At 36.0% G+C, this 13,168-nt stretch overlaps 1 protein-coding gene across 1 annotated transcript in view; it reads left to right on the top strand.

Moving 5' to 3' along the window:
• Window positions 1-13,168, top strand: part of MAP4K5 (mitogen-activated protein kinase kinase kinase kinase 5) — a 112,258-nt gene that overhangs the window by 63,502 nt on the left and 35,588 nt on the right. The window contains 5 exon segments of the mRNA XM_030319073.1: window positions 3,964-4,098; window positions 6,492-6,558; window positions 8,595-8,678; window positions 9,730-9,760; window positions 9,763-9,845. Of these exon segments, the coding sequence (XP_030174933.1) occupies window positions 3,964-4,098; window positions 6,492-6,558; window positions 8,595-8,678; window positions 9,730-9,760; window positions 9,763-9,845 (400 nt within the window).

Below are 13,168 nucleotides of genomic sequence, written 5' to 3'. Positions count from 1 at the left end.
ATGTTTTTTGTACCCTGACTATATCAGTTACTCTTTATTTAGGTCCCTAGTATATTCGTCTTTCTCTGTTTATCTTGAGTCCTGCCCTGTCTTGGGAAAGCCTTTATCTCCCCTTCTATTGTGAATGACAGCCTTGCTGGATAAAGGATCCTTGGCTGCATATTTTTCCTATTCAGCACGTTGAATATTTCCTGCACTCCCTCTGGCCTGCCAAGTTTCAGTGGACAGGTCTGCTACTACCCTCATGTGTCTACCCTTGTAGGTGAAGGCCCGTTTGTCCCTAGCTGCTTTCAGAATTCTCTCCTTATCTTTGTATTTTGGCCAGTTTCACTATGATATGCCATGGTGTTGACCTGTTTTTAGTGACTCTGACGGGAATTCTATGTGCCTCTGGACTTGGATGCCTGTTTCCTTCCCCAGATTAGGGAAGTTCTCAGCTATAATTTGTTCAAATAACCTTCTGCCCCTTTCTCTCTCTTCTTCTGGAACTCCTTTGTTATAGATATTAGTTTGTTTCATTGAATCACTTAGCTCTCTATTCTCCCTCATGGTCTAGTAATTCCTTTCCCTCTTTTTCAGCTTCATCATTTCCCATATTTTATCTTCTGTTTCACTTATTCTCTCTTCTGCTTCTTCCGTTCTCACTGTCACTGCATCTAGTTTATTTGCATCTCATTGACAACGTTTCTTAATTCATCATGACTATTTCTTAGGTCTTTGATCTCTATAGCAAGAGTCTCTCCTGTCTTCTATGCGTTTTTCAAGCCCAGCTATTAGTCTTATGACTGTTATTCTAAATTCTTGTTCAGATATATTGTTTATATCTGTTTTGAGCAATTCTCTGGCTGTCATTTCTTCCTAGATTTTCGTTTGAGGAAGAATTCTTCCATTTTGTCATTTTGGCTCATTTTCTGTCTTTTAAGTATTTTATAGCTTGTTATGTGTCCTACACCTGCGAGTACTACTATATTAAAAAGGGATCATACCTGTGCAGGGCCTTGCACTTTAGAAAGTGTTTTTGTAGTGTGTTGTATGCACTCTGTTGCTGCATATTTGGCTGCTCTGTCCCACTGGACAATCCTCTGCAAAGCTCCTCCTTGCTCATAAGGGTGGATTGTTTGAAACTTCCACCAAGTGTTCTTTGATTTGTTTGTTGAAGTAACCCTGTAAAAAGGGAAGGGCGGGGAACCTCATCCCATACAAGAGAAAAAATGAAAGGAGCAAAAAAAAAAGACCAAGTATAGAATCAAAGAAGCTATAAGGCTTAATCCAGAGAGAGAGAAAGAAAAATAAAGAAGGAGATATAGAAAAGGTATTAAAAAAAAATTGAGTAAAAAATAAAAAAAGCCTGATTAAACAAACAAAACAGAGAAATATATATATGTATAAAGAATTGACCAAAATCAAATCAGAAACTATGAGCCTGATTCCAAAGGAAAAAAAAGAGAGTAAAAAGAAGAGAAAAGAGAAGAAAAAAAAGAGAGAGAGAGAGAGAAACAGACTAACATACAAAACTGTAGGTCTGTTGGTGCCTGGGACTGGTGGCAGTGCTGGTCAGGAGGTCTGGTTCCCTCAGTGTCAGTCCCCTTCCAGTACAAAAGCATTTGCCAGGCACGGAGTGGCAGGGTTTGTTGTAATTGGTCCCACCTCCAGTGGAGGCTGCCATGCTGTTTCCTGAAGCCCCACCATGTTGGGTGATGGAGAAAAAAGTGGTGACACCCCAATCTTTCCTCCTCTGTCTGAGTGTCTCAAACTACTCTGTTCAGGCAGCCCTCACAGAATAGTGTGGGAATAGACTTGTCCTGCTCCACAGTCTCCCAGCCTCTTAGGCACGTCAGCTGGGATTCAAAACCGATGTCTCTTTTTTTTTTTTTTTTAATTTTTTTTTTTTTTTTCAACGGTTATTTATTTTTTGGGACAGAGAGAGACAGAGCATGAACGGGGGGGGAGGGGGGGGCAGAGAGAGGGGAGACACAGAATCGGAAACATGCTCCAGGCTCTGAGCCATCAGCCCAGAGCCCGACGCGGGGCTCGAACTCACGGACCACGAGATCGTGACCTGGCTGAAGTCGGACAGTACCGACTGCTGCCACCCAGGCGCCCCAAAACCGATTCTTAAAGGAGCCTGCACCCCACTCCCCAGGACCCCATTCTGGTGTACCGTGTTCCACAGCCTTTCTCTCACCTTTTGTCTCTCCACAGAAGTGGTTCCTCTCCCCTCCATGCCTACGCTCTTAATCGGCCCCCAATTCGCATACTTGCACCTCTGTCTGCCAGACTGTCTCCCTCCACCTGTGGAGATCATTCCTGTCACTCCCGCTATGTGATTTCCTGTGTTTCCAAGTGTTCTGACCTTAAGACGCTGTGTTGAGGATGAAGAAATCCCTGTTCTCTACTTCTCTGCCATGTTTAAACTCTCCCTCAAGTCCTGCCCTTCTTAAAAGTGTCACACGCTCGGGCCTTTCTTCAGCTGTGCAGACTGATTGATCATCTCTGCCTTCACTGAGCCAGGAAGTGTAACACTCTTGGTCAACTTGGTGCTTCAGTTGTCCACCCCTAACTGATTCTAGTGGGCAGAGAGATAAAACGCATATGCTCTCTCTGGGTTTCCAGCTCAACTTCCTCTCTGAGACTTGCCTTTAGTCGTTTTGTTCCATAGTAATGATCATTTTCCTTCTCTTTACTCCTATATCCATTTTTATGTATTTAGTACTTGCTTATAGCAGACATTTTTAGTATACATACTTGGTGTTCTTCACCACCTTTAGGTTGAGTGATATTGTGTTATATAACTTTTGTGTAATCCAAATACTTATAAAAACAGCTTCTGTGTGGATATTTAATATCAATATAAATTAATTTAAAATAGTAAACATTAAAAAAAGATATTTCCCCTTAGTAATATCTACACTTTATAACATCAATTGCCATCATTATAAACCACTGAATCCCAAACAGGTAACTTCCAACTAAGCCACTAAGTTGACCTTAATCTTAGATATATTCACAGTTATTTGATAATAGCTCTACTTCAATATCCACAAGCATTTTATACTTATATCAGTCTCTTCAGTCAACCCTTTCATTCAGTCCCCTCTGCCACTGCCTTGAAAAGTCATTTATCATTTTTCCCTTGTATTTTGAAATTGTCTTCCAACTCATTCACCTGACTTTGGTTTTAGCTCCTCTCATACTGTCCTTCCTATTGCCATGAGTTTCAGAACAAGTTTATATCCAAAATTAAATCTTGCATTTTCACAATAAAATCTAAACTTCATTGTATAATCAGTAGGGCATTCATTCCTAGCTCCTATGTCGTGAGGTTCAATTTTGCAAATACTTTTTAAATCCTCTCAAACTTTTATAAAATAAATTCATCCCAGACTGAATTACTAAAAGTGATCATGTATTTGGACAAGAGTTAATACTCTCAGTTTCTGTACTTATCATAGACTCCTAACAAGCAGCTTATGGCTCCATACCTGTCTGTAGGTCATACATGAGTAGCATTGTCCTTTCACCTTTCCAGATGTTCCGTGCTCTTTTCCTGTTCCCTGTATTTGCACTTGTTTCCTCTAACTAAAATGTTGAGGCTCCTCACTCACCTTACCTCCCTGCTGATTCATTCTCAAGTCTCCACCTCCTTTGGGAGCCTTTCTGACCTTCATGGGGATTTAGGTATTCTTTCTTTTCCCATATTATATGACAAGATGCACAAAACAGAAACTAAAGTAAGACAACCAAATTTTTCCTCAGAGCACTAGTCTTCAGAGAAGATGGAAGATTTTTAAGTGATGAGTTTGAAAAGAGTATATCTTTATACATGTGGTCTTTATTAAGTCTTTCCTAGTAAATGTCTCTCAGCCGCTTTCTCTCTAGAAGTTGAGTGAATATAACAAAAAAGAGCAGATTTCGTATCCTTTTTAAAAAAATAAAAATGTTATATTCACTGATTCCTTCTAGGATGGCCCCAGAAGTTGCAGCAGTAGAAAAGAATGGCGGCTACAAACCAACTCTGGGATATCTGGGGCAAGTAGGAATAACAGCAATTGAACTTGGAGAGCTTCAACCACCTATGTTTGATCTCCATCCAATGAGGTGTTCTCACTATTACAATTATGCAGTTATTAATGAAGTCTTTGGGGAGAATTAAATATTGATAACTTGAGTATTTCCAGCTCATTTTCAAGTATGTTGAAATAGTAAGGTGTTGTAAAGGACTTAGGGGTAATCAGTTGCACCCAATACCTGCTCTCTTGTGTTGTTTCCTAAGACAACGTGGAGTGAATCATCTGTACTATTTAAAGCTGTTCCATTAAGCAAATCTCCCTTAATCATACTAGATATAGCAGTTATCATTTGTAAAGTTTTTTTAAGTCTTTACATTCTTCCATCAATTGTTTCTTTCTGTTCTAAGTGGAATTATGAGCAAATGATAGGATGTAGGTGACATTTTTTTCTAATTCTTTTTTTGATTTTTATTTTGTCTAGGGATAATTAAGAAGTAGTTACGCTTAGTATAATTATTATTTACATTTTAGGGTATATTGTCTCTCAAAAAAATATTTGATGGCCTTGAAAGTGCTTTTATATTTTGAAGTAAAAGATGAATTGAGCTAAAATTTAAGCTTTTAAAGTATAAAGTTTGAAAACAGTATAAAGTTGAAAAGAAAATCAAACAGAGTGCAGGAAGTATTCTTCTAGCAAGATAGACAACGGATTAGTATACATGTATATATACATAAGGAATTTATTTAGAGACTCTGAAGGCAAAAGATAAACTGTTGATGAGCAAGTACCAAATACAAAAGAAACTTGGAAAACTATTGGACTTCTCAAGTACTAAAGATACAAAAGTTAAAGATACCTACTTTTTGTTGGAATGCCATTATGTACAGATCTTTAGGATGTTACTTGTGTAGGAGCAGTACAAATGTTTTCTGTGATTCTACTACTTAGAAAATTATACTTAGGAAATAACCCCAAGGGAAAAAAAAGCTAAGAATTATTCATTCCAGGTTAACAGTGGAAAAAAATCTGAATGTCCAATAGTTGGTGAATTAATCTTTTTTCTTAATTTTTTAATGAATTGTTAAGCAAAAATTTTCAACAGGTTAAAGGCAGCTGTTACATATGCATAAACCAAAGCAACATGGAAAATTGATTATTAGTGAAAAAATCTATTATTACCTAATTATTGGTTAGCATTAGATAAAGACTAAAGAAAGAGCAGATTTAAAAGAATGCCTCACAGTTGTAAGAATATAAACTTTATATATGAAATCATTTCATCTTTAAAAAAGATAAATATTTTGGTATTTAAAAACCGAGTTTGGGGGCGCGTGGGTGGCTCAGTTTGATTAAGCGTCCAACTTGGTCTCAGGTCATAATCTCATAGTTTATGAGTTTCGAGCCCCACATCGGGCTCTGTGCTGACAGCTTGGGAGTCTGGAGCCTGCTTCAGATTCTGTGTCTCCCTCTCTGCCCCTCCCCTGCTCGTGCTCTGTCCTCTCCCTCAAAAAATAAATAAAACATAAAAAATAAAAATTATTAAAAAAGACGGGTTTGCTTGGAAACCTATAAAGGGTTTTGTTGGAAAAAACTGAAATAGAGCATTTTAGAACTTTTCTTAAATCTTCTAATCCTTCTACCCCCAGAGTCCCCTAGAAAATGAGTCAAAGGTGAATTCATACTGAAAGAAAATCCTCTTGCAGGTTGATTTCTGTATTATTCATAATGAGAGAATCTGGAAAGTTATTGTCCACAGAGGGGAACAGACTAGGAAGTAGATATAATTTGCTTGTATACCCAAGACAATTATAGAGGCAAATCTTCCACTAAGCATACAACCTAATGTTAGAGTAACATATCATCTCTGTGTTATAGAATGATATTTAATTACTATACATGCTTATATCTAAGATATAATATTAGTTATATATGTTAAAAGTATAGTGATAAAATTCTTCTCTAATATTTGGTAGCTTTGCCTTATGAATAAGAGCTTGTTTGAAAATGAAATATCTAGGTGATGGGCATTGAAGAGGGCATCTTTTGGGATGAGCACTGGGTGTTGTATGGAAAGCATTTGACAATAAATTTCATATATTAAAAAAAATTAAAAATTAAAAATTAAAAAGAAAGAAAATGAAATACCTATTGGCTATCTAAAATATAAAAATTTAGTGTCCAGGGGCTCCTGTCTGGCTCAGTTTGTAGAGCATGAGACTCTTAATCTCGGGGCTGTGAATTTGAGCCCCATGTTGGGCGTAGAGGTAACATACAGACATATGTACATACATAAAACTACATTATCAATAAACTCAATAAATAAGTAAAATCTTAAATTAATTTTCATATTCCATACCAGTGTTCATCAGTGTCTACGTATGTATAATTTGTAAATGGATTACAGAATATTCATTCTGATTATTAGATGAGGTAATCAAAGTATTTCATTATTGCCCTTTAAACTGAAATTTTTATTCCAGGGCCCTCTTCTTAATGTCAAAAAGTAATTTTCAGCCTCCAAAACTAAAGGACAAAACAAAATGGTAAGTTAATGAATATATAGATTTATAGAATTTTGCCATTGGAAAGGAGATAGGTTCAGTTCTCTTATAAGTGATGAAACTGAATTGCAGCAATGTGGATGGAACTGGAAGGTAGTATGCTAAGTGAAATAAGTCATTTCAGAGAAGACAGATACCATACATTTTCACTTGTATGTGGAACTTGAGAACCTTAACAGAAGACCATGTGGGAAGGGAAGGGGGAAAAAAATAGTTACAAACAGAGAGGGAAGGAGGCAAACCATAAGAGACTTTTTAAGTACAGAGAACAAACTGAGGGTTGATGGGGGCAGGTGGGGTGGAGAAGAGGGGAAAATGGGTGATGGGCATTGAGGAGGGGCGCTTGTTGGGATGAGCACTGGGTGTTGTATGTAAGGCGATGAACCGCAGGAATGTACCCCTAAAACCAAGAGCACACTGTACACACTCTATGTTAGCCAATTTGACAATAAATTCTGTTTTGGAAAAATGATGAAACTGTGAAGTCCAGAGCCTTTAAATAGTTTACTTGCAGTTACATATCTAATTTACTCACAGAGCTGTGGCCAGGATCTAGGTTATATTCTTGACAGTTCCAGTTGCTTAGGAACTTAGAGTACAAGGAATAAGAACAAGCCCATGTCAGTCCAAAAGATTTTTATAATCTCCTGCTCTGGTAAAACTCTGATCATTTTCTTAGTGTTTTGGAGGCTTGGGTAAGAGGGTAATGGTGAGTAAAGGATTGGAAATGGGTATATTAAAAAATTTGGAGATTATATCTTTGCCTTGCATTCTGTTACTTGTTAATTATATGTTAACTTTTATGGAAGGTGATATGAAAGGTTTCCCAGATACCATGACACTTAATCACTGTTGATTTTCTCTACCTTCCTTACCTAATATTCAAAATTTACTATTTATTTTCATCCTAATCTCTTCTTTCTCTAAGTAAAGCAGTTTGCCTGTTTCTTAAAGTCCATTAGGATATCTTAATTGATGATAAAAATTGAAAATTATTTTTCTGGTAATGGATTCCCATGCATTTATAAAAGAAACCATGGCAAATAAAGTTTCCAATCTTCATCTAGAATTTCATGGATCTTTGGTGTGGGAGGTACATGGGTTCCCCAATTCTGTATGTATATTCTTCTAGGGAGACAGTCCATATCTTGTTTCATATTTTAAGAGGACCTGTCCCCCAAACAGGTCTGAACTACTGTTTATGTTTTATTGACCTGTCTGTGCAAAGTATTACTTAGGAGCCAGGACATTCTGGAGATGATGCCAGGAGTGAAAGGAAAATCACACTGGAAATAAAGGAGTTTATATCTACTGTGGCTGTATTCTTTTGTGTGATAAGAGTTTCTTCCTGATTCGTGTTACCCTAAGTTCCTAAGCAATTGGAACTGGAGGGCTTTATGGCAGGAATGACTCAATATCATTCAGGAATGAATGACCACAGGCTGTTACCATTGGAGTACTTTTGCCAATCTCAGGTACTCTCTGGTTCCACGTTATCTCCAGCCACAACCACCAAATGTAATGCAGTGATTTGATTTCTCTGCAGAGAGCTGCTGTGTGGATGCCTTGTTCCTAAAGAAATTCAGTGACCTTATAATGATTTAAATATCTTTTACATTACCAATCCTACCTCATGCCATTCTTCTGTATAGGAAAACATTTATATATTTTATAAATTAAGCAGTGGGAAAAAAGCCATTTGATTCCTAAGTGGCACCTAGAATCAATACTAGATTTAAATCCTTTATACCCATTTCTAGTTTTTTGTGTATATGTTTAGAGATGGTATGTTACTATTTCTTGTAACTAATTTCATTTTACTTAATAGATGAAACTGACACCTGTTTTCAAGGGGTATACTGTTTCTTTGTGGGTCTTGTTTTTGGCTTATATAGAGCTAAGAGGCCTAAGAAAAATCATGTGTTTCGGACTTTCTAACTGCTTATAAGTTAGTTTTATTTAGTAACATTAAAAAACTAATATTAGTGAAATATTTTTGTACATGTCTCTTTTTATTTGAAGGGTCATCAACATTCCATTAATTTTGTCAAAATAGCACTAACCAAAAACCCCAAAAAAAGACCAACTGCTGAAAGACTTCTGACTGTAAGTCATTGAAATTATAGGGGAATTTCTGTAGTCAATGCAGTAAGTAGGCATATCACTCGAACAAAGTATTTAAGATTTTTAATATAAAAATTTAGTGATCTCTTACTGCAGGGGTCTGCAGACTTTTTGGGAAGAGCCAGGTAGTAAATGTCTTGGGCTTTGGGGCCATACAGTCTCTGTAGCAACTACTCAGTTTTGCCATTGAAGCACAAAAGCTACCAAAGACAGTACGATTGAATGGGCATGGCTTTAATACTCAAAACTTTATTCACAAAAAGAGGCAGTGCCCCAGGTTTTGCCCGTGGGCTTTAGTTTGCCAACCCCCTGCCTTAGAGAAAACTCTTAAAAATGTGCTATCACCTAATAATTAATTGCCTTTTTTGGTTTCTTATGTAATATAGAATGTTCTGTGTATATATGTATTTGTAAAATATTTCTAGAGAAAGTTCATGATTACAACATTAGAAACTTTATTTAAATATCAAAATTTACTGTCTTTTTACATTTACATAATGTTACTAAATTAAATGTATGCATGTATGGAATACACATGCTTTTTTCTTATTATGATGTGATATTCATTTGCATATATATCACTATAGTGACATGAGTAATGAATGTCAGTTGTCATAGCCAAGGTTGCAATTTTACAACCTAATATAGATAACTTAGAAAAATTATTCATGTTGGGGTGCCTGGCTGGCTCAGTGAGTAGAGGATGTGACTCTTAATCTCAGGGCCATGAGTTCAAGCCCTATGTTGGGCATGGAACCTACTTAAAATAAAAAAAAAAATGATTCATGTCATAAACTTACTCCACAAGGGTGCTGCAGTTTTATAATATACAATTATGGTTTCTCTGATACTTTACTAGTATGTTCTCTAATTTATTTGTATTAGTAGGCTTCCATATGCTTGTTTTTGATAGTTACTGAATGAAAAAGTACAAATAACATTTTCTACGAACCATTGATGTAAAAGCATATTCATGAAGTTTTGTTTTGTTTTGTTTTGTTTGTTTGTTTTGGTTTGTTTTGTTTTGACTTAGCATACATTTGTAGGGCAGCCAGGTCTGTCTAGGCCCTCGCAGTTGAACTGCTGGACAAAGTGAATAATCCAGACAACCATGCACACTACACTGAAGGAGATGATGATGACTTTGAGGTAAAGAGGTTTTCAATCTAATATTTGAAAATAAATATTTAATATGGCCTTAATGTTTATTTTCTAATTTACTCTTTTTTAAGTTAGTTACAACAGATTAGCTACAAAGATTAATTAGCAATGTAAACTAAACTTACCCTGCATATAATTAGCAGGTAATACTTTAAAAAAAATTGTGGTATTACATAAATACTGGTTGACACTTTTTCTGGAAAGAACTAGGATTACTAACCTAATTAAACCATTTATATCATTTTCTTTTCATAGTTGGTTTGCCAAAAGTTGAGAGGTAGCTAAGATTAGAATCAGATCATTTTCCCCTCCCAGAAATCCGGAAGTGCTTTCCCCTTCTCTCCCCAAACCCAAATTCTGTAGTGAGAGCTTGATCTTTCTCTAAAGAGAAAGTACATCTATTTCTAAGGAAACTAAAAGAGGTTAGGAACATTGCTTTGGACCAAGAGAACAACAGTTTGGCCAAAGCACATGCACATATTATTTTCACTGAAGAGACTCTCTAGAAATCTAATTGGCCATTTTTAATTTCTCTATTACAGATAATTAACAATATAAATAGATTTTTTAAAAGTTGAGGTCCCATAGAAATTTTAATCCGTTCCAATACTTGTCAGGGACTTATATATTATTACATGTAGAGCTATTCCTACATTTTCCTTCTCTGAAATATTCTGAAGTCTTTTGAATATATTATATGTAACATCAAAACTTGTAAATCATGAATGAGGGACTTCCTGCCCATTAGCAGGTACCTAATATGCTTGCATAAAGCACAGCTGAACTTTTTCCACCAGTGTCTCTTCCTCTCCTTTTAGGATTTCTTTTTATTTCTGTGATTGTGTCCTCATTTCTCTTTATGCCTTTATTTCCTGTTATATCTCTACCTTCACTTCTGGCAAGACAGTAGGACCATACTTTTTGTGTTATTTATTTGTTGAAGGAAAGTTTTACTTTATGTTCTTAAGTTTTGAATTATACTGTATAAGTATCGTCATAACTACTAATAATGCATTGAGGAGTCATTGTGTACCAAGTATTAGGCTAGATAATTTTTATGTTAACTCATTAATACTCAAAACAGTTTTACAACAGATTCTGTTACTATCCACATTTTATAATGAGGAAATAGCAGAGAAAGAATAGAAGTAATTTTCCCAAGATCATATGGCTAGTAAGTAGTAGAACCAGCATTTGGATCCAAGGCAGTAACTCCAAAGCCTATTGTTTTAGTTAATATGCTACCATTTCTGTGTATGTGTTTAATAGAAATAGTCACTAAATATCTTTGAAAACTAATCTTTAAAACTAATCCTTGCCTTCTGTATAGCATAGTCTTGTCCTGTAGTAGGTATCTAATGAATATTTTGTTGAGTGTTGAATGAACTTTAACTGAAAATATTGAATAAAACTCGCTATTCATAGATTTTTTTATTTAAATTATCATTTGCAGACTTGTAATAATAAGATTTTAATAAAATTATTAAAATTAGTGTAACTTCAATATGAAATTGATATTATTTGATCCCCAGTTTGTCTTTCACTGGTTATATAACTAACCAGATTCTTTTTTTTATTCCCCACATTATTTGCTGGGCTTCCCAGATCCACTTTACCTTCTGAGTTCTCTATTTCTATTTAATGTGGTATCACTGTACTTCTCAGTTCTTGAAATCCTTGTGCCAGGTAGTTGGGGACACGATGGTGTATGAGATTGACCAGTCCCTGCCTTGAAAGAACTTATAGTCTCATAGGAACCTCAGAAATACCACAAGTGTGATAACTGTTATGGAAACAGGATATAGAGTATGCTATGGAGGCATATTTTAGGGACAGCGAAGGACTTGCTACAGAAGTGGTCTGTAAGTTGAAATCTGCAGGATAAATTGGAATTAGAGGAAGAGGGCAGGCAGAATTGTTTTGAGCAGAGAGCATAATCGCATGTTAGAAAGCCTGGTGATAAGAGAGAAGACTGTATACTTGAGGAACTAAAGATAGTCTGGTCGAACAGAAAACAAGGAGGGGATAGTGGAAGATAAAGTCACGAGCTAGACACTAGCCATTTCAAACCATGTTAAAATTTTTGGGCTTTATCAAGGGCAGTAGAGGCCATTAAAGGGTAAAGGAGTGACATGTAATTATATGTGCATCTTTAAAGATCTCTATGACCTCAGAATGGTGGTTCCATTTCTGAAATCTGCTAAGAGGCTTTTGAAGTCATCTGGGATAGAGATGGTGGTGTTTTAGACTAGGAGTATAACAAGGATGGAGAAAAATGGACCAGTAAAAGAATTTTCTGAGAGAGTTGGGAGATTGGATGAAGACATGAGTGTGGGGGGTGAAAAGAGATTACTCCTAGAATTTTATTGAACGGCTGGGTGATCCTAAAAGTGCCGCCCCATTTATTGAGGTAGGAACACTAGAGTAAAATCATACTTGGAATAAAGATGAATTCAAGTTTTATGTATAGTAATTTTGATGTTGAATAGACCTTCCAAATGGAGACGTCCTCACTAGAAATTAGATATGTGGTGGTAGCTTGGGGAGAAAAGTTTGGACTATAGATAGAAATTTGGGAGTCATTAAGTACAGAAGTAGTTGATACCTTAAGGAGTAAATCACTCAAGGGAAGCATGTAGAATGAGAAAACAGGAGAGGGCCTCAGACAGCATCCTAGATTTCTCCCAAATTTAAGAATCAGGTAGGCTAAGAAGAATGGCAAAGGATTGATAAAACCATTAAAAGAAGGAGGGAAGTTTTCAACAAGAATATTGCCTAGAAGATAAGTTAAAGCTTTGGATTTAGGTGGTGGTGCTTGAATACTTTTTTAAAAGGATAATATTCAAATTATAGAGGTGAAGCTAGATTAGAGTGGTTTGGAAAATAAGTATAGCAATACATTTATGAAATTTAGTTGTGAAAGGGAGAGGTAGGCTGAGCAGTAGTAGCTGGAGGAAAATGAGTTGGTGGGGATTTATTTAGTTATTTAGTTATTGTTTATCTGGGGGAAGTAAGTTTGAACAGGATTAAATGCTTATGAAAAGGATTCAGTAGATGGAGAGGAAAGATTCAAGAGAAACAAGGTAAATAGGCAAAGTCTCTGAGAAAGGAGGAGAGCCTGAGATCTAGATTATAATGGGAGGCTTGATTTTAGATAATGAAATGCTTTAATCTTGCACTAGAGAGGAGTATAGTTGAAGGTTGTGGTTCAAAATTATCTTCTATTTGATGATTCTGGTTTTCCTTGTGAAGTAATGGCAAGATCATGTCTTGAAAGTCCTGACAGAAAATGAGTGGGCTTGAAGAGTGGG

This window comes from Lynx canadensis, chromosome B3 (genome assembly GCF_007474595.2).
Source record: "Lynx canadensis isolate LIC74 chromosome B3, mLynCan4.pri.v2, whole genome shotgun sequence".
NCBI classification, from domain to species: Eukaryota; Metazoa; Chordata; class Mammalia; order Carnivora; family Felidae; genus Lynx; species Lynx canadensis.
This window is presented reverse-complemented; position numbering and strand designations above follow the sequence as displayed.